The sequence below is a fragment of the Rhinoderma darwinii genome, chromosome 7 (assembly GCF_050947455.1).
Source record: "Rhinoderma darwinii isolate aRhiDar2 chromosome 7, aRhiDar2.hap1, whole genome shotgun sequence".
In the NCBI taxonomy this organism is placed as follows: Eukaryota; Metazoa; Chordata; class Amphibia; order Anura; family Rhinodermatidae; genus Rhinoderma; species Rhinoderma darwinii.
This window is the reverse complement of record NC_134693.1, coordinates 107991941-108017748: the sequence shown is the minus strand read 5'-3', so window position 1 is coordinate 108017748 and position 25808 is coordinate 107991941. Positions and strand designations below refer to the sequence as shown.

At 47.2% G+C, this 25808-nt stretch overlaps 1 protein-coding gene across 2 annotated transcripts in view; it reads right to left on the bottom strand.

The window, feature by feature from the left end:
* Nucleotides 1-25808, bottom strand: part of STAB1 (stabilin 1) — a 165987-nt gene that overhangs the window by 9544 nt on the left and 130635 nt on the right. The window contains exons 57-63 of one of the 2 annotated variants that reach the window (XM_075833778.1): nucleotides 15212-15316; nucleotides 6945-7052; nucleotides 4896-5089; nucleotides 3677-3821; nucleotides 3339-3472; nucleotides 3070-3235; nucleotides 1228-1334 (exon numbers count right to left, since the gene is read on the bottom strand). In XM_075833778.1, the coding sequence (XP_075689893.1) occupies nucleotides 1228-1334; nucleotides 3070-3235; nucleotides 3339-3472; nucleotides 3677-3821; nucleotides 4896-5089; nucleotides 6945-7052; nucleotides 15212-15316 (959 nt within the window). Of the gene's footprint in view, nucleotides 1-1227; nucleotides 1335-3069; nucleotides 3236-3338; nucleotides 3473-3676; nucleotides 3822-4895; nucleotides 5090-6944; nucleotides 7053-15211; nucleotides 15317-25808 lie in introns of those variants that run through there. The other variant, XM_075833779.1, reaches the window with a different exon arrangement.

Sequence of the window (25808 nt, the reverse complement as noted above, 5' to 3'; positions counted from 1 at the left end):
CTTAAGTACCATCATTATAATTGTATGTACCATACAGTGTGATGTTAAATTTAGTGCCATATATGGCTTAATAATGTCCATACTTCCATACCGATGCCTAAACAACATTATTATACAGTGCTGCCACCACCACACACTGCAAAAATAATATACTGCGCCTAAACAACAGTGCCACACAATGTAAATACCGCCATACAGTATTCAAATAATACCAACATACAGTTACCACATAGCTCCATACATAATGTAATAACAGTGCTATACAATGTCTAAATTATACTGTTATATAACAGTGCTATACAATAAATATTAAAAACCAGGCCATCTGAGGCAACCGCATACCCCTAAGGTCAACCCTGTCCACACTCCCCATTCCTTGAGGCTTATTTGCATAATCTGATCAACCCTTTTTCCTCACCAGAGGTTTAGTTGCTTGTGGCATATAATCTTTTTGTTCTTGCTGTATTGGAAATACATTCTCTATACACAGCAGCCACTCTGCATAGGCAGAGTTGCAGTGTAAAGAATAAGGGAGGAACCGAGCAGCAGTCTGAGCCTCTGATGAGATTGTAGGTGGACTTCAAACTGCCCCAGACACTGTGGCTAAGCTTCAGTCACTTATCATAGCATTGGCCTAATTGCAGATTTAGTAACCTTATCTAATGTTATTTACTTATTGCTAGCAGGAGTGCAGCCCCAATAAGGCCCCATGCACATGACTGTAAAAAATTCCCGTAATTGTGGACCGTAATATGGTCCGAAATTACGGACCCATTCAGTTCTATTGGCCGCTGACACCTCTCCGTATCGCTACAGATAGGAGTCCGTGCCGTAGAACTATACCGCAAAAGATAGAACATGTTCTATCCTTTGCGTTTTACGGGCCGTGCTCCCATATTTTGTATGGGGGAACAAGCTGAAAATGTGGGCTGCGGCCGGCCGTGCCTGCAATCGCGGGCCGTGATTACAGGCACAGCTGTGTGCAGGGTGCTAACTTCTCCTGTAGGGTGGGGACATTTGATAATTCACAATGATAATATGGTTATTATGAGATCACTCTTGCTTATAAATGGAGCAAATTAAACAATAGTATATAAAGGAATTGCTAGAAATGCAATACCCAAAATGTAAACATCCATTTCAATATTGACCATTTAGTTTACTTATATTTTCTTATAAAGAAAAGTTTAGATATTTATTTCGTGTGATAAAGCACAAATAACTCACTGAGTAAAATTGCGACAGTCGAGGATTTGCCTCCAAAACTTGCAGCAGGTTTCCATTGCAGAAACTTCCATCACCCACATAGCCATCAGGACATTCACATTTTGTGTCTGTAAAATTAGAATTATTATGACCACTTTACACATTATAACCATCTGTAGAATGAGGAAGCACATCATGTCAGACTGATCTTAAAGGGTCTGTCTCATCAAGGACAACCCCAATAATATGAGAGGTCTGGCTACTGAACCCCCCCCCCCCTCCCGGCAAACAGGTGATATTAACCTGTAGGGGCCATCAAATTAATGACCATCCATGTAATACATGGGTGGACTGGGTTCCCAAGAGCGAGCGGCTTGTTAGTGCCTCTCCACTCTGGCTTATAGGGAGAGCTATAACCAGCAAATATACACCGTTCAGCCAAATCATTAAAACCACTGACCGGTGAAGTGAAGTACATTGCTACAATGGCGCCTGTCAAGGGGTAGGTTATATTAGGCAGCAAGTGAACAGTCAGTTCTTGAAGCAGATGTGCTGGAAGCAAGAAAAATGGGCAAGTTTAAAGTTCTAAGCGACTTTGACAAGGGCCAAATGGTGATGGCGACGTGACTGTGTCGGAGCATCTCCAAAATGGCAGGTCTTGTGGGGTGTTCCCGGTATGCAGTGGTCAGTACCTACCAAAAATGGTCCAAGGAAGGAGAATCGGTGAGGGGATCATGTTTGGCCAATGCTCAGTGACGCGTGTGGGGAGGGAAGGCTAGCCATTCTGTCCAATCCCACAGAAGAACTACTGTACCACAAATAGCTGATAAAATTGATGCTGGCTATGATAAAGGTGTCAGAACACAGAGCATCGTAGCTTGCTGCTTTTCAGCCACACTGACTCGCAATGCGTCCATGTTGATCCCTGACCACCGCCAAAAGCGTCTACAATGGGCACATGAGAATATGAACTGGACCAATGTTCTGCTGGAAACCTTGGGTCCTGCATTCATGTGGACGTTGTTGCAGAGCAACTACACCCCTTCATGACAATGGTATTCACTAATGGCAGTGGCCTCTTTCAGCAGGATAAAGCGCCCTGTCACACTGCAAAAATTGTTCATGAATGGTTTGAGGAACATGACAGGTGCTGACTTGGCTTTTAAATTACCCTGATTTTAATCTGATGGAGCATCTATGGGACGTGCTTAGAAAACAAGTCCGATCCATGGAGGCCCCAAGTATCTGCTGTTAACGTCTTGGTGCCAGATACCACAGGACACCTTCAGAGGTCTTGTGTAGTCAATGACTCAGTGGGCTGATGCTATTTTGGCCGCACGAGTAGGACCTACACAATATTAAGCAGGTGGTTTTAATGATATGGCTGAACGGTGTATACTGTATGAGTTATCATTTTCTGTTGATTTCAATTGAGCAGTTTCCAAGCTATAACTTTTTTTCTGTAAAAACAAGGTGACAATTACAGCTCCTACTATTGATATTGTTCACTGAGTTTGCTCAGGCAGATCTGTTTGTCAAATCTATTTAGTTTTGTAGTTATTCCTTCTCTTTCAATGTATTGCTGCATTTCCTTTCTAAAGCCATACCAAGCACAAGTAACTGTGCCATACATTGTGCAAAACAGGAACATACACAATGGAAATAGTGTGATACAGTCGCTAAATACTGCCATACATGAAAAACTCTTACGCATATGTATTGTTTTTATTTTATGATAGTTTATGAACAAAAAATAGTGGAAGTTCTAAAAAATGCTTTATGTATTAACCATTACATTTCTGTTTTCTGGGACACTTAGAGTCAGATGTATAAGTGCTTCTGTACTATACAAAATGTACTAACCTTGGAAGCGGTAACAATATACGTCCCATGTCTCACTCATGTTTGTCCGCTGCTTATAGTCAACAATTCCAACATGATTTGATCCACAAGTTGCACTAGGATACACTATGGGATATCCTGCTGTCACATTATAGAGCCAGCCAACTTGGCAGCGGTGATAACCCGACTATTTTAAAGATAAACATGGGGGGAAAAAATATATAACAGTTTACAGAAGAAAAATATACAGATTACACCCTGGTTACAATAAACCTAGAAAACTACTGTACCTGCTGGGCAGCGGAGAGCTGTTGGAAGGTGGCAATGCTGGCGCCCTCTGACCCACAAGCGGTTTCTGCCTCTTCATATGTGTACTGATATTTACCTTTTGGTGACTGCAAGTGAAAAACGCCGTCCGTTTTTTCTAGAAAAAAAATTTGAGAGGTTCAGCTAGAGACCATTAGTAAAGACCATTTATTATAATGTATGTATGTAAGCAAAACTGCAGAATGTAGTGTAACAGGTGAATCTGATTCTGTTTAGTAGATATATAATAATTCTACTAACACAGAAAGAAAAAAGCTCTTAAGCTACTTCATTGGTTGGCATGGAATTCATTGTTACATACCTTCAAAATGCCAATCTAAGCAGGTTGCTAGCGAATCACATCCCCCATTTTTTTCAAGACAACGGTCCACAGGTGGAATAGCTTTTTCTAGACACTGGACCCCTCTACCCACATAACCTTCATGACATTCACATCTACGTGTTTTCTATAACCAAAGGAAATCTTATCATATAATGCAGAAAAAGCTTTAGTAATGGTAACTTATTAGTAAGTGTATTGAGTAACTGGAAACCTGCTCAAGCTGAACAAAGCAAGTACGGTTTGGAGGAGATAATGCTTAAAGGGGTTGTCCGGGCATTTTATATTGATGGCCTATCCTTAGAATAGGTCATCAATATCAGTTCGGTGGGGGTCCGACTCTAGTGCAATCTACAGATTGTCAAGGTGTTTGAAATATGGAGGATTCCATATATTAAGATGACTTAAGGTGTGCATATGTGATCATTCAAGTGCCCAATCAATGTGATCCATGAAGAGACAATTTTCTTATGTATATCATTATTATATACTATTGCCATAAATATGTCATCCAGTCAGTGGTGACGCAGTATTATACACTGAGAACATCGCCTATTAATGGGTATATACTGCACCTAGTTATACATAGGTGTACAACTCTGGGTCACCAGGATGGAGCACTGTGTGCACTTCTTATATTTATTGTCTAGTCATAGTTGATATAATATTATATTCAATGTACAGACCCTGGCAAACAAGTTACACTATATGCTAGTCTCAGTCTTATACAAGCCTCGACTATCCAGTATTGAACACCCTGTTAATTGGTGCCTACATCGAAGTTTCTCACTTAATGGCAAGAATAGTGCAGTGTTATTCCTGCCTTAAAAGTGAAAAGAACTAAGACGGCCCCGATAACACGTCAAAGGGATCTGTAGGTCATCATTTGGATCCATCATATGACAGATCCAGCAAAGAAATAAATGTAAGTCATGACGCCAGTGTGAACTTAGCCAGACGTGTTTGGTATAGACACTGGTGAACCAACGGTGTATAAATGTGCAGCATAATCTACCACTAACTATCCATAGTACCCTATTCTATATAATAAGCTCAGTAGATTTTTTAAATTTGAAGAGTTTTGATTGACTATATATATGAAATTATATGAGATATACACACATACTACAAAACTGAACCCCCTTCCTGACAGAATAATCCGAAGGTAGTGAACAAAGAGGACACTAGATTTTTCACTTACTGGACCAGTATAAATGCATGTTGCGTGCTCACTACATCCACCGTTTTCACCATCAACGCAAAGATTGATTGGAGTACAGACATAACCATCTCCTTTATATTCCGGGAAACACTCACATGAGACCTTTATTCCAAACTGAGAGCACTTGGCATGGCTGCTGCAGCCACCATTGTAAACACTGCATTGGTCGATCACTGTAATGAAGGAGAATATGAATTAGAATATATAATACTTCCTTCATGACAAAGAAACCTTGTACAATGCTAGAAAAAACCCAGAAACATTATAGCATGGGGTGTATGCAGGATTTTGTCAAGGGAGTTTACAGGTATGGATATAAGTATTTAAATGGTCACATGGATATAATTTGCATATCCATGCCTAACAATAAAACCGCCAATCAGTACTAATGAATAATAAAATATATACACATAAATAATGCCACCATACATTTCTAATGGGTAATGCCACAGCTCTGTACATAAAAATAACACTGCCATGTAAGGGGGGATTCACACGAGCGTGTATTCGGTCCGTGCGGGCCGCGTGGTTTTCACGCGGCACGCATGGACAATACAAGTCTATGGGGCAGTACAGACAGTCCGTGCTTTTTGCGCAGCGTTTGTCTGCTGCGCAAAAAGCGCGACAGGTTCAAAAACTCTGCGTATTTCGCGCATCACGCACCCATTGAAGTCAATGGGTGCGTGAAAATCACGCGCACCACACGGAAGCACTTCCGTTGAACGAGCGTGATTCGCGCAACAGCAGTGAAAAGGATGAATGAAAACCGAAAAGCACCACGTGCTTTTCTGTTTCCGAACATCCAAACGGAGTGTCTTTGCGATTAGCGAAGCCGGACAAGCGTACCGAACTTCACCGGGTTCGGCCAAACTCGTTTTGGCCGATCCCGGCAAAAAAATTATCGGTACGCGACGTCAGGAGATAGTCACTGTCCATGGTGCTGAAAGAGTTAAACTGTTTCAGCACCATGGACAGTGACTTGCGATCCCAAAATACATTAACCTGTAAAAAAAAACCGAAGTTCTAACTTACCGATTACTCCTGTCTCCTTCCTACAGTCCGACCTCCCGGGATGACACTTCAGTTCAAGTGACAGCTCCAGCCAATCACAGGCCAAGCACAGGCTGCAGCCAATCACAGGCTGCAGCGGTCACTTGGACTGCTGCGTCATCCAGGGAGGTGGGGCCCGATGTCAAGAGAGGCGCGTCACCAAGGACGCGTCACCAAGGACGCGTCACCAAGGCAACGGCCGGGAAGTTCTCGGTAAGTAGGAACTTCATCTTTTTTTTTAACATGTTTTTCGCTGTTGTGTTCGGCATTCACTGTCGAGGGTGCTGAAACATTTAGCTCTTTCAGCACCTTGGACAGTGACGGGCGTTGACAAGCCTCATCTCTATGATGCCGGCTGCGCGAAAATCACGCAGCCGCGCATCAGACACGCATGACACACGCAGCTGTCAAATGGTTTTTGCGCTCGCAAAACGCTGCGTTGTTTGCGCGCGCAAAAACGCAACGTTCGTGTGTATCTCCCCTAATAGTAATAATGCCACCATATATTGTCCACATAAATAATGCCACCATACTGTACAAAATAAACATTTCCTCCAGCGATCGTGCACAATAATCGATTAATGTGAATAGGTGTAGCAACTGAACGACTAGCAATAAAATGCTTCTTCATCGTACACATAATAGTTTATAAGAATATAAAAATAAGCATTGGCCATTCTGACATTGCAGTATGTAGCCTTGAATCGTTTGATATATAGCAGATATGTGGCATTGTGAAAGCAACGGATACATTTTTTTCAATTATTGAGACTAATGTTGTGTGTAAAGACTTGACGGTAATCGCTGTTCGATCACTTACAGCAAAGATCACTAATCCGAATATCTGCTCATGTAAAGGGACCTTAACACTTGACTTAATGACGTATGTGACCACAAAGGTAGATAATAAGAACACATAGTAAATTGCTACTGCAGAACATCTTACGTATCATACGCTGTATGTGTATGTCTACTAACCACTGCATGTTCTTCCATCTCCCTCGTAAAACGGGTTACATTCACATTCATTGCCGGCTCTGCACGTGGCATTACCATCACATTCTGGAGAGCAAACCGGAATAGTTGCTAGAGGAAAATAATAAAAAGTCAAGAAAAAGGAAGCAACTAACACAATGAAGCATATAACCAAGCTACCAATCACCAGTTATTTTTGGATGTGAAATATTTTAGAAACTAAAAGTTAAAGAATATGGAAACCTTTTCAACCTTCTTTTTATTGTTCCACTGCATCTTTGCAAATAGTCTTGATTAAAAATCTCTTACCGTTTTGTGTATGCAGCTGCTTAACAGATCTATGTGTCTTTGTAGTCTGATACAGTAGGAAAAAAACCCTTCCATCTGCCCGCCTCCTTCTAGAAAACATCTGGTAGGTGTGTAAGTAGCTGGGGACAGACAGAAAGGAGTATGACTGCAGAACTACGTTTGTGTGTAGTCTGAAATCATGGAGCCACATAGGATTGCATAGGAGCTGTAGACACAAAACTGAAGATTTTTTTAATCATGAATGTTTGCAAAGTTTTACATAATTTGCTTTAGATTCAGTGGTGCAATAAAATGTTTGTTTAACAGAGCTGTTTGCAGAGCAGCGGGTAAAATAGGTTAAAGGGGTTGTCCGCTACTAGACAACTGATGACCTTTCCACCGGAGAAGTCATCAGTATATTATAGGTGCGGGTCCGACACCTGGATCCCGCACCGTTAAGCCGCTCTGACAGGCCTCTGGACACCGGATGTACATGCCGAAAGCAGTTGGCTCCGGCCACGGAATAGTGGTCGACCTGCAGTTCAGCACCACGGCCGCTATGCAATGTACGGAGCCTACTGCTCCCGGCTCCGTACATCGCATAATGTGCAATAACATCCGGTGCCCGGAGCAGCTGAACAGTGCGGGGTCCGGGTGTCAGACACGCATCGATGATACACTGATGACCTATCCGGTGGATAGGTCATCAGTTGTCCGGTAGTGGACAACCCCTTTACGGACATTATTTTGCAACAATCACAGCAAGTCAGATATCCATGTTCTAATGGAGAACCAGCAATGGCACACACATTACACCGCATTCCAAATTATTATGCAAATGTTATTTCTCGCTGATTTTCCTAAATAGTCGATGCAAATGACAGTCGGTATAATCTTCAAGCCATCAACCATTGGAGTATAATTCGAATTTTATTGAACAAATCTCCTAATGATAAGATTTTTTTTTAGAAGTAAAAAACTCAAAATGCACTGTTTCAAATTATTATGCACAACAGAGATCAAAACATGTTAAAGGTTGCAAAGAGAACTAAAATGGTAATTTGTTGAATTTGCAGCATCAGGAGGTCATATTTACAGAAATCAAAAGCTCTTTCAATCAGGCCAAGTTACATGTTAACATAGGACCCCTTCTTTGATATCACCGTCACAATTCTTGCATCCATTGAATTTGTGAGTATTTGGACAGTTTCTGCTTGAATATCTTTGCAGGATGTCAGAATAGCCTCCCAGAGCTTCTGTTTTGATGTGAACTGCCTCCCACCCTCATAGATATTTTGCTTGAGGATGCTCCAAAGGTTCTCAATAGGGTTGAGGTCAGGGGAACATGGGGGCCACACCATGAGTTTCTCTCCTTTTATGCCCATAGCAGCCAATGACACAGAGGTATTCTTTGCAGCATGAGATGGTGCATTGTCATGCATGAAGATAATTTTGCTTTGTAAGGCACAGTTCTTTTTGTACCACGGAAGAAAGTGGTCAGTCATAAACTATGTACTTTGCAGAGGTCATTTTCACACCGTCGGGGACCCTAAAGGGGTCTACCACCTCTCTCCCCATGATTCCAGCCCAAAACATGACTCTGCCACCTCCTTGCTGACGTCGCAGCCTTGTTAGGACATGGTGGCCATTCACCAACCATCCACTACTCCATCCATCTGGACCATCCAGGGTTGCACGGCACTCATCAGTAAACAACACAGTTTGAAAATTAGTCATGTATTTCTGAGCCCACTGTAACCGTTTCTGCTTGTGAGCATTGTTTAGGGGTGGCCGAATAATAGCTTTATGCACACTTGCAAACCTCTGGAGGATCCTACACCTTGAGGTTTGCGGGACTCCAGAGGCACCAGCGGCTTCAAATACCTAATCCTATTAATTTGTCTGGCAGAAACCTTCCTCATTATGCCTTTATCTGAATGAACCCGTCTGTGCTCTGAATCAGCCACAAATCTTTTCACAGTACGATGATCACGCTTAAGTTTTCTTGAAATATCCAATATTTTCATACCTTGTCCAAAGTATTGCACTATTTCACGCTTTTCGGCAGCAGAGAAATGCTTTTTCTTTCCCATATTGTGATGGCAGGAAGGAGGTGAAGGGAAAGTGAGCCCTAATCTACCCACCGCCCTGTCCCTGCCTACTTGCAACGACCCGCCCTAGGCGACGAGGTACAACTGGGCGGCGGTCCCTACGCTGTCTAAGTGCACAGGAAAACAAACAGGGAACACGCAAGGGAAGGGGCAGTAGCCACGGAACGCCACGAGGAAACGGAGCGGCGAACGAACAGTCAGGACCAGGACGAAGTGAGTAACCCGAGCGGGCACGGAGACAGAAGCAAGCCAGGGGCAAAGCAAAGCAAAGCAAGTCAAGTCAAGTCAAGAACTGCAGCAAGGCAGAAGCACGGCAGAAGCAGGCTGGAGCAAGCAGCAGTGGGGCCAGGAATCCAAAAGAATAACAAGCAATGAGGAAGAGAAAACTGCAGGTATAAATGGACAGGGGGCGGAGCTAACTCTGACTGACCAGGCCGCGATAGGCTCTCCCACTCCTGAGCCTGCCACCCTGATTGGTGGGAGCCGGTGTCAGTCTAAGAGGTCTGGCCTCAGGTGTCGACTGATTAACCCTGGGAGTCTCCACAGACGTAGTGCCTGGCAGATCCTTTACAGTACTCCCCCTTTTATGAGGGGCCACCGGACCCTTACTAAGAGGACCCGGTTTAGTGGGGAAGAGAAGGTGGAACCTCCTGACCAATACCCCAGCGTGAACATCTCGAGCAGGTACCCAAGTCCTCTCCTCCGGCCCGTATCCTCTCCAATGGACCAGGTACTGGAGGGAGCCCTGGATCATCCTACTGTCCACAATCTTGGCCACCTCGAATTCCACCCCCTCAGGGGTGAGAACGGGAACAGGAGGTTTCCTAGAGGGGGACCAGGACGGGGAGCAGCGTTTAAGGAGGGAAGCATGAAAGACGTCGTGTATGCGGAAGGATGGGGGCAGCTCCAGACGGAAGGATACAGGGTTGAGGACTTCAATGACCTTATAAGGCCCAATAAATCGGGGAGCAAACTTCCTGGACGGGACCTTAAGGCGCAAGTTCCTGGACGACAACCAGACCAAATCCCCGACGACAAACCGGGGGTTAGCAGAACGTCTACTATCCGCCTGAATCTTTTGTGCGCTCTGGGACGCCTCTAGGTTCTTCTGAACCTGGGCCCAGACAGTGCACAGTTCCCGATGAACCTCCTCTGCCTCAGGATTATTGGAACAACCAGGGGAGACGGAGGAGAACCTTGGGTTAAACCCGAAATTACAGAAAAACGGGGAGACCCCTGACGAGTTACTGACCCGGTTATTCAGGGAAAATTCAGCAAGGGGAAGGAATGAGACCCAATCGAATTGACAGTCAGAGATGAAACACCTTAAATATTGTTCCAGGGATTGGTTGGTCCTTTCCGTTTGGCCGTTAGTTTCGGGATGGAAGGCGGAGGAGAAGGACAGATCAATCTCCAACTTTTTACAAAAGGCTCTCCAAAATAAGGAAACAAATTGTACCCCTCTGTCCGAAACGATATTGACTGGGGCCCCATGGAGACGCAGGATGTGTTTCACAAACAAAGAAGCTAACGTCTTGGCGTTAGGTAGCTTCTTAAGGGGCACAAAGTGGCACATCTTGCTGAAGCGGTCGACTACCACCCACACCACCGACTTGCCCTGAGATGGAGGCAAATCGGTGATAAAATCCATGGAGATATGGGTCCAAGGTCTCTGGGGAATGGGCAAGGGACGTAGTAGGCCCGCAGGTCGGGACCTAGGGGTTTTGGACCTAGCGCAAACCTCACAAGCGGCGACGTAAGCCCTAACATCTTTAGGCAACCCAGGCCACCAATAGTTTCTGGTAATGAGGTGTTTGGTGCCCAAGATGCCAGGATGACCAGATAGAGCGGAGTCATGGTTTTCCCTGAGTACCCTCAGCCGGTATTGCAGGGGAACAAACAGTTTGTCCCCAGGGACGTTCCCGGGAGCTGCACCCTGATCAGCCGCGATATCAGAAGCTAAATCAGAATCCGTGGCAGAGACGATTATACCAGGGGGTAAAATACAAGCGGGATCCTTCTCGGAAGGAGGATTGGCCATGAAACTACGTGACAGAGCATCAGCCTTAATATTCTTGGACCCAGCCCTATAGGTAACCAAGAAATTAAATCTGGTAAAGAATAGTGCCCACCGAGCTTGTCTAGGATTAAGCCTCCGGGCCGATTCTAGGAAAACCAGATTCTTGTGATCCGTAAGGACCGTTACCTGGTGTCTGGCCCCCTCCAGGAAGTGCCGCCACTCCTCAAAAGCCCATTTAATGGCTAGAAGTTCGCGGTTGCCAATATCATAGTTACTCTCCGTGGGCGAAAACTTCCTAGAGAAGTAAGCACAGGGGCGGAGATGGGTGAGGGAGCTGGTACCCTGGGACAAGACGGCCCCCACTCCCACCTCGGAAGCGTCAACCTCCACAATAAATGGCTCCTCTTGGTTGGGCTGAATCAGCACGGGGGCCGAGATAAAGCACTTCTTGAGAGTCTCAAAGGCCTGGACGGCCTCAGGGGGCCAATGGAGGACATCAGCACCCTTGCGGGTAAGGTCCGTAAGAGGCTTAGCGACGACCGAGAAGTTGGCAATAAATCTCCTGTAATAGTTGGCGAACCCTAAAAAACACTGTAACGCCTTAAGGGAGGCAGGTTGGACCCATTCCGCCACAGCTTGAACCTTGGCAGGGTCCATGCGGAATTCATGAGGAGTGAGGATTTGCCCTAAAAATGGTATCTCCTGTACCCCAAAGACACATTTTTCAGTCTTAGCAAACAGATTATTCTCCCGAAGGACCTGGAGCACCTTCCTGACATGCTCCACGTGAGAGGACCAGTCCTTGGAAAACACCAGTATGTCATCAAGGTACACAACAAGAAAATTACCCAGGTACTCTCTCAGGATTTCATTAATAAAATTCTGGAAGACAGCAGGGGCGTTACACAACCCAAAGGGCATGACCAGGTATTCGAAATGACCCTCGGGTGTGTTGAACGCAGTTTTCCACTCATCCCCCTCTTTGATGCGGATAAGGTTATATGCCCCCCGTAGATCGAACTTAGAAAACCATTGGGCTCCCTGAACCTGATTAAAAAGATCCGGAATCAAAGGAAGTGGGTACTGGTTCCTTACAGTGACCTTATTCAGGTTACGATAATCAATGCACGGCCTAAGACCACCATCCTTCTTCCCCACGAAGAAGAAGCCAGCACCTACAGGAGAAGTCGAGGGGCGAATGAAACCCTTGGCCAGGCATTCCTGGATATACACCCTCATGGCTTCACGTTCAGGACATGAAAGATTAAATATCCTACCTTTAGGAAGCTTGGCACCAGGCACCAAATCGATAGCGCAATCGTAATCTCTATGGGGGGGCAACACCTCGGAGGCCTCCTTAGAAAACACATCGGCGAAGTCCTGAACGAACTCAGGAAGCGTGTTTACCTCCTCCCGGGGAGAAATAGAGATAACAGAAAGACATGACATAAGACATTCATTACCCCATTTGGTGAGATCCCCAGTATTCCAATCAAACGTGGGATTATGCAACTGCAACCAGGGAAGGCCTAAAACCAGATCAGACGATAATCCCTGCATTACCAGTACAGAGCACTGCTCCAAATGCATGGAGCCAACCAGGAGTTCAAAAACAGGAGTATGCTGAGTAAAATAACCATTAGCAAGGGGAGTAGAGTCGATTCCTACTACAGGGATAGGATAAGGTAAATCAATACAAGGCATCTTTAGAGACATAGCAAATTCCACAGACATGATATTAGCAGATGAGCCAGAATCCACGAAAGCACTGCCCGTGGCAGACCGGCCAGCAAACGAGACCTGAAAGGGAAGCAAAATTTTATTGCGTTTCACATTAACGGGAAATACCTGTGCGCCCAAGTGACCTCCCCGATGATCACTTAGGCGCGGAAGTTTTCCGGCTTCTTATTCTTGCGCCTGGGACAGGTGTTCAGTAGATGCTTGTCGTCCCCACAGTAGAAGCAGAGACCGTTCATTCTGCGAAACTCCCTACGTTGTCGAGGGGACATGGAGGCCCCGAGTTGCATAGGTACCTCCGAGTCCTCCGTGGAGGGGCGAGGAGGCGGGACCTCGGGGGGGATCGCAGAAAAGTCAGAGGGGAGCACACTGAAGCGTTCTAGCTGACGTTCCCTGAGACGTCGGTCAAGTCGTACTGCTAGGGCCATAACCTGGTCAAGAGAGTCAGACGAGGGGTAGCTAACCAGCAGATCCTTCAGGGCGTCAGATAATCCTAACCTAAACTGGCACCTTAGGGCCGGATCGTTCCACTGAGAGGCTACGCACCACTTCCTAAAATCAGAACAGTATTCCTCAACCGGTCTCCTACCCTGACGTAAGGTCACCAACTGACTCTCGGCTAAAGCAGTCCTGTCAGTCTCGTCGTAAATGAGTCCGAGGGCAGAGAAAAAACGATCAACAGAGGAAAGTTCAGGGGCGTCAGGAGCCAAGGAGAAGGCCCACTCTTGGGGCCCTTCCTGGAGTCGGGATATGATGATACCCACCCGCTGGTTCTCGGAACCTGAGGAGTGGGGCTTAAGGCGGAAATATAGTCTGCAACTCTCCCGGAAGGAGAGAAACGTCTTACGGTCCCCTGAAAACCGGTCAGGTAACTTGAGGTCGGGTTCTAGAGGTGAGGTGGTGCGCCCAACCCTTTGGGCCAGGGCCTGGACCTGTAGGGAGAGGCCCTGCATCTGCTGGGTCAGGGTCTCAAGGGGGTCCATGATAGCGACAGCGTAGGAGAAATGGTAGACTAGGTAAGGGCTTGTTATTCTGTGATGGCAGGAAGGAGGTGAAGGGAAAGTGAGCCCTAATCTACCCACCGCCCTGTCCCTGCCTACTTGCAACGACCCGCCCTAGGCGACGAGGTACAACTGGGCGGCGGTCCCTACGCTGTCTAAGTGCACAGGAAAACAAACAGGGAACACGCAAGGGAAGGGGCAGTAGCCACGGAACGCCACGAGGAAACGGAGCGGCGAACGAACAGTCAGGACCAGGACGAAGTGAGTAACCCGAGCGGGCACGGAGACAGAAGCAAGCCAGGGGCAAAGCAAAGCAAAGCAAGTCAAGTCAAGTCAAGAACTGCAGCAAGGCAGAAGCACGGCAGAAGCAGGCTGGAGCAAGCAGCAGTGGGGCCAGGAATCCAAAAGAATAACAAGCAATGAGGAAGAGAAAACTGCAGGTATAAATGGACAGGGGGCGGAGCTAACTCTGACTGACCAGGCCGCGATAGGCTCTCCCACTCCTGAGCCTGCCACCCTGATTGGTGGGAGCCGGTGTCAGTCTAAGAGGTCTGGCCTCAGGTGTCGACTGATTAACCCTGGGAGTCTCCACAGACGTAGTGCCTGGCAGATCCTTTACACATATTGCTTGAAACCTATGGCCTGCTTAATAATGTGGAACGTCCTTCTTAAGTAGTTTTCCTTTGATTGGGCACACCTGGCAAACTAATTATCACAGGTGTCTGAGATTGATTACAATGATCCAAAGAGCCCTAAGACACAATACCATCCATGAGTTTAATTGAAAAACTAATAATTAAATGTTTATAACACTTAAATCCAATGCACATAATAATTTGGAACACGGTGTAATACTGAAGAGCCAGCATCACCAGCACTTCCAGACGAGGTAGGCAATTTACTAGTGAAGGCCTAGTGATATTGATCTGCACCACCACATCAATATGTGGTCAAGAGGAAAATGGCTGTTAGTCCTCTACACTGACTAAAAATACTTGAGTTCCAAAGCAACTTTGCTACTTTCACAATCTTAGAATCTTATGAAATACTTCATCAACATGTTATATTGTAATCTTAAAAAAACCCATTGATGATTATTCAATCAACTCTTACCTAGTTTGACCTCACAGTTTTGACCAGACCATCCTTCAGCACAAAAACAAGATCCATCGCCAGAAATCCCATCATTACATTGACCATTTTTAGAGCAGTTACATTCTGAAAAATAAATAACCTGGTGTCAAATCATTAAGGATAAAGATGGCAAATGAAATAATTCTAAACTAGCCTCTTAGAATAGGACGTATGTCATTTTGGGTTGGGTAAGTGCGGTTAGATTAATAATCAATATGAAGGCCCCCCCCCCCATTTTGTTAGTGGTCCCAGATGTAAACCTTACCCACACGGTCCATCCACTGTTCTGGCAGAGTTGTAGATTCTGAGTAAAGCAGGAGGTCAAAATGGCACCAAGCACTGCCTCCTCCAAGAGTATATTTTGTATTTTGAGATTGTTGTTTGGGACCAATGTGTTTTAAGATCCTAATAGCAATGATGTGTCCTGATGCTACAGTAGGTACACTATGTAGGGACTTCTTTTAAAGCAACATGTACATTGCTTAGTCTTTGTATAATGTACACACATTTACACTGGGTACCTATGATTTCTGCTGAAAGGTGTGCCAGCATTACCATACCGATGGAGGCCTTCTACACTCTTCCATTATTACCATAAAACATATTTGTCGTTCATTAGAATATTTTTGTATTAATCAGTAGTACGTGTGAGAACATGAAACAAGCGAATTAGGGGAAAGCGACATCTTCCTCACCTGCCAGCAGCCCGTAGTTCCCAATTTCCTCCCTGCAGGCTCTCTGGAAATATTCAGAAACCACAAGGAAGTGGAGAGGATGGAGAAGTCAAGTTACAGCCTCAGCCTTTGTATAAGAGGTTGGCAAACTGGGCTGTTGCCCAGGGCTGCTTTTCTAGGGGGCACCAAGGACCGGAGTAACCTGGAGTGGAGCTTGTAAATATTCACTGTGCCATGAACCGTTCACTGCTGTAGAGCCAGGGCCGGCCTTAGGGGTGTGCGACCTATGCCATTACACAGGGCGCATCACTCCAGCAGGTGGAAGGGGGCGCAGCGCTGGCTCCCTTCCCCTGCTTGTTTCAGAAGCGCCCGGCAGCCGCCTTTCTGACCGGGCACTTCTTTACTCAGTGGCGTCGCTACCGCTGTAGCAGCCATAGCGGTTGCTAGCGTCGACACCGGGCATGAGGGCGCCTGTGCCGTGCACCGGGATCGGCCCCCACATGGCCGGCCGCCACTATAGCAGAGCAGGGAGGTATCTTCCTGCTCTGCTATCTACTAGCACCACTGTAGCTCCTTGAAGGAGCGGAATCCCCCTGTGGCCATGGATTCCGCTCCTGGACGGAGCGCTTGATATATATGGACAGAGACATCAGGGGCAACTCCTGAAGTGGAATCCCCATTCACAGCGTTGCCGACTCTGTGACCCGGGATTCCACTCCAGGAGAAGTCAGTGGCGTCACTGTCCATAAATGGACACATACAACAGGGGCTTCATCTGGAGTGGAATCCCGGTCACAGCGTGGGCAACGGTGTGGACTAGAATTCCGCTTCAAGAGTTATCCCTGATGTCACAGTCCATATATGGACTGTGTAATGTCCGTGGTCGCTGACCATGAACTCCTTCCATCCGGTCGACGCTCTTCTCTCCAGAGATGTCTGCACATGCGGCCGTCCTGTTCCACAGTGACCACCAGAGTGTGCTCGCAAGCTCAGTCCAGACTTAAGGAGCCAGAGTGCACACAGGTGTGAGATTGAGCTGATTGCTCCCAGAGCACCCTGGACTATAAGAAGGGCTCTGCCCCTGCCTGCAATGCCTGAGCTTTGTTGTCGTTACCTTACTCTGTCTATGCGAATGGTCTCCTAAGTATTTTCCAGTACCCAGGGGTTCCCGTTCCTGCTACCTGTAACCTGTATCCCGTGCTATCCTGGTCAAGTTCCGTATTGAGTTGAAGCAATGCTGTGCTGAGTACCACGCCTGTCCTGCTTCACCACACCTGGCACCTGCCTGCTGCCCAGTCCCAGCTGAGCCTGTCTGAGCTACCACAGGTACACCAATATGAACTATAGACTGTGACCTGTGTCTTGTTGGCCAGCTGCCATACCATCAAGGCGGTACGGCCCAGTGGGTCCACGTGCCCTTCGTGACAGTAAGCTCAGGCCATGGACCCCGCTGATCGATCCAAGACCATGACGACGTCACAGGAGATGCGGGCGGATATGCTAGACTTCCGGTCTCGACAGGACCAACTCCTCCAGGCATTGAACATTGTTGCACATCAACTGGAGGTGCAAACTGCCGTTCCTCCTACTACACCTCCTGGCAGTATGGATTCTCCAGCTATACCTCCTGGCACTGTTGACCCCCGATTTTCTTTGCCGCTACCTTACCGCTATGATGGAGACGCAAAGACCTGCCGTGGATTTTTGAACCAGTGCCAGATCCACTTTAGCCTGTATGCAAGGGCATTTTCGACTGATGGTGCCAGGGTCGCCTTCATCGTCTCTACTCACTGGCAGGACCCTAGCTTGGGTGAACCCTATCTGAAAGAGACTAGGACCTGAGACCAGTGACTTCCAGGGGTTCCTACTGACATTTCGCATGGTGTTTGAGGAGCCTGGACGAGTCTCGTCAGCAGCTTCCGCCTTGCTGAACCTACGCCAGGGAGACACTTCCGTGGGCGAGTACGCAATCCACTTCCGCACCCTGGCGGGAGAATTATCGTGGAACAATGAGGTCTTGGTGGCTACATTCTGGCAGGGACTACTGCCTCCTGAGATTAAGGACAAGCTTGCCACCCGAGATCTACCCTGGATGAACTCATTCTTCTGGACACCCGGATTGATATAAGGATCCGAGAACGGTTCCAAGAAGCTCGTCAGGAGGGACGACTCCCTAGCCCGGTTCCTACTTTGCAGCAACCCTTGCTGTCCTCAGATGCTGATCCTCCAAAGGAGTCTGTGAGGACGGACCAATTCAAGCTGTCTACCCAGGAGAGACAACACAGACGCACCTCGGGACTCTGTCTATATTGCGGCCTTGGAGGCCATCTTGTGCATCTGTGCCCCCAAAAGCCCCAGAACCTAGGGTTGGCGGGAGAGACAACCCTGGGCAAAGAAGGACTTTTGTCTAAATTGTCCATTCCCGTGACCATAGTGTCCGGCGAAAAAACGCATCGGGTCTCTGCTTATCTGGACTCTGGATCCGCTGCTAATTTCATTAGAAGAGACCTGGTGGATCTTCTCCAATTGACCACAACTCGTCTGGAGAGGCCTTTGATGGTTGCATCTGTGAATGGACTACCTCTGCCAGACCAGGTTGTAGCTGTGACCAAGCCACTGAGGCTCCAAGTGGGAGCCCTCAATTCTGAGCTCATTTCGTTGTTTGTCCTGGCTAAAGACGTCAACCTTGTACTGCTGGGCCTGCCCTGGCTCCGACTACATGCCCCAGTCCTGGACTGGAATTCTGGAGACGTTCTCCAGTGGGGTTCCGAGTGTCTCAACAGCTGCCTGGTACAGATTAGTTTGGCTCAGCCTTCTCTGCCTTGGTCCTTGGCAGGATTGCCTTGTCATTATTCTGCATTCTCGGATGTCTTCAGCAAGTAAGAGGCGGAGATGCTGCCCCCACACCAGGCGTATGACTGTCCTATCGAACTGGTTCCTGGTGCATCCCTTCCCCGTGGTAGGGTATATCCTCTCTCCTTGCCAGAGACTCTGTCCAAGTCAGCCTATGTTAAGGAGAACTTGGAGAGGGGGTTCATACCGGAGTCCTCCCCGGCTGGAGCCGGGTTTTTCTTAGTCAAGAAAAAGGATGGTTCTCTGCGTCCTTGCATCGACTACCGGGGTCTCAACCAGATCATGGTAAAAAATAGATATCTGTTGCTATTGATCTCTGAACTGTTGGATCGTATACGAGGAGCCAAGATTTTTTCGAAGCTAGACCTACGGGGGGCTTACAACCTAATCCGGATTCGCTGGGGTGACAAATGGAAGACGGCATGTAACATCCGTGACGGACACTATGAATATCTAGTAATGCCCTTCGGCCTGTGTAATGCTCCCGCGGTCTTCCAAGAGTTCGTTAATGACATCTTTCGTGACCTCCTCTATGTTTGTGTTGTGGTCTATCTTGATGATATCTTGATTTTTTCTCCAGATCCAATGACTCATCGGAGACATGTCCGTCAAAGTTTGCTGCGGTTAAGGGAGAATTGCCTGTACACCAAGTTGGAGAATTGCGTGTTTGAGAAAGATGCTCTACCCTTCCTGGGCTACATCATCTCGGATCAAGGCCTCAAGATGGATCCTGAGAAGGTAAAGGCCGTCCTGGAGTCGCCACGCCCTCAATGCTTGAGGTCCATACAGCGCTTCCTGGGATTCTACAGATAGTTCATTCCAAACTTCTCCTCACTGACATCTCCTATCTCTACCCTCACCAAGAAAGGCATGAACGCCAAGGTGTGGACTCCTAAAAGGTAATCCGCATTTATAGCCTGAAGAGTGCCTTCACGTCAGCCTCTATCCTCCATCATCCAGAGGTATCTCGACAGTTCTCGTTGGAGGTGGATGCCTCCTCTGTCGGTGCTGGTGCACTCCTGTTCCAGAGAGGTTCCAAGGGCAAGACAATGGTATGTGGCTATTACTCTAAACTCTTCCCTTACGCAGAACGCAACTACTCAATTGGGGATCGGGAGTTACTGGCCATCAAATTGGCTCTGGAGGAGTGGAGACATCTATTAGAGGGTGCAGTTCATCCCATTCTGATATTCACGGACCACAAGAACCTCACCTTTCTCCAAACGGCCCAACGACTGGATCCCAGTCAGGCCAGGTGGTCGTGTTCTTTGCCCGGTTCCAGTTTGAGCTCCACTACCGTCCGGCCAACAAGAATGTGAGGGCCGATGCCTTGTCCAGGTCATTCAAGGCAGAGGACACTATGGAGCCTCCACAGAATATCATCGATCCATTCTGCATTATCCCGGTCAACCCGCTGCAACTTAGAGACATTCCCCCGGGGAGGACTTTTGTGCGTCTGGCTGACAGAAGAAGAATCCTCCACTGGGGACACAGTTTCAAACTGGCAGGTCACGCGGTGCCCGTAAGACCCAAGACCTGAATGTCCGTCAGTTCTGGTGGCCCACGCTGCCCAAAGACATCATAGACTTTGTCTCCTCCTGTACGGTGTGCTCGATGCCCCCTGGCAACATATTGCTATGGACTTTGTTACGGATCTGCCTCCCTCTGCTGGATGCAGTACGGTCTGGGTGGTGGTGGACCAATTCTCCAAGATGGCTCATTTTGTTCCACGGACCAGCCTACTTTCTGCTTCTCGACTGGCCAATCTCTTCATCCGACACATCTTCCGTCTGCATGGCTTGCCTCTGCATATTGTGTCGGATCGGGGGGTTCAGTTCACCTCAAAGTTCTGGAGAGCCATCTGCAGACTCCTCGGTGTGAAGTTGGACTTTTCCTTAGCCTACCATCCCCAGTCCGAAGGTCAAGTAGAGAGAATTAATCAGATTATGGAGAACTATATACGACACTTTATCTCCAGGCAGCATGATGACTGGGTGCAGCTGCTTCCTTGTGCCGAGTTCTCCTACAACAACCACACTAGTGAGTCCACCGCCTCCAGCCCATTCATCATTGTCTATGGCTAACACCTACGAATACCTCTCCCTGTTTTCACTACGTCCGAGGTGCCTGCAGCTGACTCTACATTCAGGGAAGTTCTACAAATCTGGCAGCAGACCCGATCTTCTATACTGCTGGCGGTCGACTGCATGAATAAGAAGGCAGACACAAGAAGACGTGAGCCTCCCCAGTTTCTTCCAGGCACCAAGGTGGCTATCCTCCAGGAATATCTGGTTGAGGGTGCCATCGTATAAGTTTGCCCCCAGGTTCCTCGGACCCTTCGAGAGTTTGCGACAAATCAACACTGTCTCCTACAAGCTTATGGCTGCCTCCTACCCTCAAGATCCCCAACTCCTTCCATGTCTCCCTGCTGAAGCCTGTGATCTTGAACCGCTACTCCAAGACATTCACTCCTGCAGTGGCTCTCAGCGGTTCATCAGATAGTTTTGAGGTTAAGAAGATCCTGGACACTAAAAAGGTAAGAGGAAGAACCTTTTATTTAGTAGATTGGAAGGGATTTGGTCCAGAAGAGAGGTTCTGGGAGCCAGAAGAGAATCTCAATGCTCCTACCCTCATCAAGAAGTTTCTCTCTCGTTCTGGACCCAAGAGGAGGGGGCGTAAGAGGGAGGATACTGTAACATCGGTGGTCACTGACCACGAACTCCTTCCATCCGGTCGACGCCCTTCTCTCCAGAGATGTCTGCACATGCGGCTGTCCTGTTCCACAATGACCACCAGGGCGCGCTCGTGAGCTCAGTCCAGACTTAAAGGGAATGTGTCGCTAGAATTTTTTTATTTTATTAGTTAAACAATTATTATTTGAGTGATTACACATTGTTTTAATTTTTTCACAAGTCAGGAAATATTATAAATTAGATTCTAATTTATAACATTTCCATGTGCTGGGCACTAGAGGGAGCACTTCCCAAAATTGCATCATGGTCAATGTGGTAAAGCAACCTCATTGCTTTATGCTGCAAATTTGGGGTAGACACGCTCTCTAGTGTCCTCACACAATCCCCCCTCCCTTATTCTGGCTAGTGCCAGGAGAAGGAGGGGGTTTGAATCGTCAAACCTCCTACACTGTTTTCCTCCGTCTGGAAAAAGAAAGGTTCAACCTGCAGAGGCGACAAGCCTTCTTTACTGTGAGAACGGTGAATTTATGGAATAGACTACCGCAGGAGCTGGTCACAGCAGGGACAGTAGATGGCTTTAAAAAAGGCTTAGATAATTTCCTAGAACAAAAAAATATTAGCTCCTAGTATTGTGTAGAAATTTTTTTACTTCCCCTTTCCCATCCCTTGGTTGAACTTGATGGACATGTGTCTTTTTTCAACCGTACAAACTATGTAACTGTGTGCCGCCATTTTCTGAGCGACTGCACAGTGTAGGAGGATTAGATACAGTGCTCAGCAGACAATATAACACAAACATACACGAACGTAAAACACACATTACATACACGAACATAACTTACCTGCTCCTGCCGCCGCTGCCGCCTCCGCTCCTATTCCTTGCACCTTCGCTTCCTTGAACATATGGCCAGAAGCCGCAGCCGGAAGTCATCATCTTACTGTCCGGCAGCGGCTTCCGGTCCACATGAAAATGGCGCCGGATTTTGCTCTGCCAAAGACCTTCCTTTTGGTCTGTGTGGGAGCGGCACATGCGCCGTTCCCACACAGACGGAGTACGCTGCAGTGAATGGAACGGCTCCCGTTCGCACTCTCTATGGGTTTGTATGTGCCGTATTCCATCTCTGTATGTGTCGTTAATCGACACATACAGAGATGAAAAAAAAAATGGCAGCCCCCATAGAGAAGTAAAAGTAAGAAAAAAGTAGAACACAAGAACACAAATAAATACAATTTATTTTAATATCATACTAAAAGCAATCGGATAAAAAAATAATAATAATTTCATGACACCTTCCATTTAAGGAGCCAGAGTGCACACAGGTGTGAGGTTGAGCTGATTGCTCCCAGAGCACCCTGAACTATAAGAAGGGCTCCGCCCCTCCCTGCAATGCCTGAGCTTTGTTGTCATTACCTTACTCTGTCTATGCGAATGGTCTCCTAAGTGTTTTCCAGTTCCCAGTGTTTCCCGTTCCTGCTACCTGTAACCTGTATCCCGTGCTATCCTGTTCAAGTGCTGTATTGAGTTGGAGCCGTGCTGCGCTGAGTACCACGCCTGTCCTGCTTCACCACGACTGGCGCCTGCCTGCTGTCTAGTCCCAGCCGAGCCTGTCTTGCTACTGTCTGAGCTACAACAGGTACACCTATATGAACTATAGACTGTGTCCTGTTGGCCAGCTGCCATACCATCAAAGCGGTACGGCCCAGTGGGTCCACGTACCCTTCGTGACACAAGTGCTTCGTCCAGGAGCGGAATCCCCGGCCACAGGGGGATTCCACTCCTTCAGGGAGCTACAGTGGCGCTATCTACAGGAAGGTGGGGTGCTATCTACAAGGGGGCTGTCGGCTGTGTGGCACTACCTACAATGGTGCTGTCTGGCACTACCTACCAGGGGGCTGTGTGGCACTACCTACCAGGGGGCTGTGTGGCACTACCTACCAGGGCGCTGTGTGGCACTACCTACCAGGGGGCTCTGTGGCACTACCTACCAGGGGGCTGTGCGGCACTACCTACCAGGGGGCTGTGCGGGACTACCAACAAGGGGGCCATGTGGCACAACCTACAAGTGGTCTGTGTGGCACTATCTACAGGGGGCTCCGTGGCACTATCTACAAGGGGCTGTGTGGCACTATCTACAATGATTTGTGTGGCACTACCTACGAGGGTCTGTGTGGCACTATCTACAAGGGGCTGTGTGGCACTATCTACAAGGAGTTGTGTGGCACTACCTACAAGGGGGCTGTGTGGCACTACCTATAGGGGGCTGTGTGGCACTACCTATAGGGGGCTGTGTGGCACTACCTACAGGGGGCTGTGTGGCACTACCTACAAGGGGGCTGTGTGGCACTACCTACAAGGGGGCTGTGTGGCACTACCTACATGGGGCAGTTTGACACTACGTACAAGTGGAATCTGTGAGTGGCGGGCTGATGGTCATTTTAGTGAGAGTGGCGGGCTGATGGTCATTTTACTGTGAGTGGGGGGCTAATGGTAATTTTACTGTGAGTGCTTGGCTGATGGTCATTTTACTGTGACTAGTGGGCTGATGGTCATTTTATTGTGACAGGCGGGCTGATGGTTATTTTACTGTGAGTGGCGGGCTGATGGTCATTTTACTGTGAGTGGCGGGCTGATGGCCATTTTACTGTGAGTGGCGGGCTTATGGTCTTCAAGTGGTTTCCACCTCTGAGCTAAAATTGAAATTAATAGGAGGCAGAAAATACCTGTGGGGCTCGTTTGGAGCTATTTTGCCTGCGTATTTTGCATTAGCTTCAAAATGCAACAAAAAATGGTCAAACAACGCTGTCAATTCCTGAAGTAATTTTGAGGCAGATTTATTTTGCCTTACAAAAAACGCTGTGTGAACATACCCTACGAGTGTAGTGCTTGTTTTTAGCCGTTTTCTCTTTCTCAAAACAATTTTTGGTAGGGGTGCACTGAGGAAATTTTATTTTTCCAGTGGTGCCTCCAGTCCGAAAAGGTTGGGAAACTCTGTACTAGGCTACAGGATCACGCCGGCCTATGCAAGCATCATGTTGTGGAGCAACCCAGTTTGTCGTGGGAACGAGAGCCTAGGTGAGTAAAATTTTTTGTTTGTTTGGGGGCACTGTCTACAAGGTGGATGTAGGGGGCTGTATGGCCCAATCTAGAAGGAGAAGGTGGGGGATTATGGCACTGTCTACAGGGAGGCTGTATGGCACAATTTACAGGGGGGCATGATCTACAAGTGGGGGCTGTGTGTGGCAGCCAGGGGAGGGGGCATTATACTGTGTGGGGGCCATTAAGTGGACATTATACTGTGTAGGGGTACTGCAGGGGGCAATATACTGTGTAGGGGTACTACAGGCGGTAATATACTGTGTGTGGCACTTAGGGGGAATAATACGGTGTGGGCACAATTAGAGGACAAAATACTGTGTCTTTGAAGGGGTTATAATATGTTATATTATTAAATATTATTATTATACTGTATGGGGGCACTAAAGGGGCATTATACTGTGTGGGGGTACTATATAGGGCATTATACTGTGGGGGGCATTATACTTTTTTGGGGCATATTTTTTATGATAGGGGTGGGGTGCCGAAAGATAATTTCGCACGGGGTGCCATCTATCCTAAGGCGAGCCCTGTGTAGAGCCAAAGGGACTCTATTATTAACCTCTTAACTATTTAGGAAATGTAAGACAGTATTATTTGGACACTGAATGGCAGTATTGTGTGGGAAATATATGACAGTGTTATGTGGGCACTATATGGTAGTAGTATTTGTATACTTCATGGAGGAATTGTTTAGGCATTGTTATATGGGCAATTTATGGCTGTATTTTATGGGGTGATGTACGGAAGTATTATTTGCCATTGTATCACAGTATTTAGGTATAAAATTTTGGGTGAAAAGTACATATGTATTTTTCTTACTTCTAAAAAAGACGAGCTGAGGGGTTCTTACTTTGCTTGTTGCTCAGGGACTGATTTTCTATAAAACTGTCCCTAGAAGGAGAGCAGCAGGGGAGGCAGCTGATTGGTCAGAACACACAGCTCTCCAGCTACACACCAGTCAGAGCCTGCCCACAGCCCAGTAAGGCCACATGCACACAATGCATATTACGTGTGGATTTGCTCAGTGGATTTTTCTGCGGCAAGTCTGCAGCGTAATACAGTACCAGCAAAATAAATGAGATCTCAAGTTATGTACATGCACGTTAAAATTCATCCTGTGTTTCCGTCTCAGAATTGTATCTGACAAGGTTATAAAAAAAAAAAACACACCAAAATCCGCAGCATAAAATCTGCACCTGTTTCCGCATCAACATGTAAAAACCACACCTAAAATTGCATTAAAAAAACACCATTAAGTA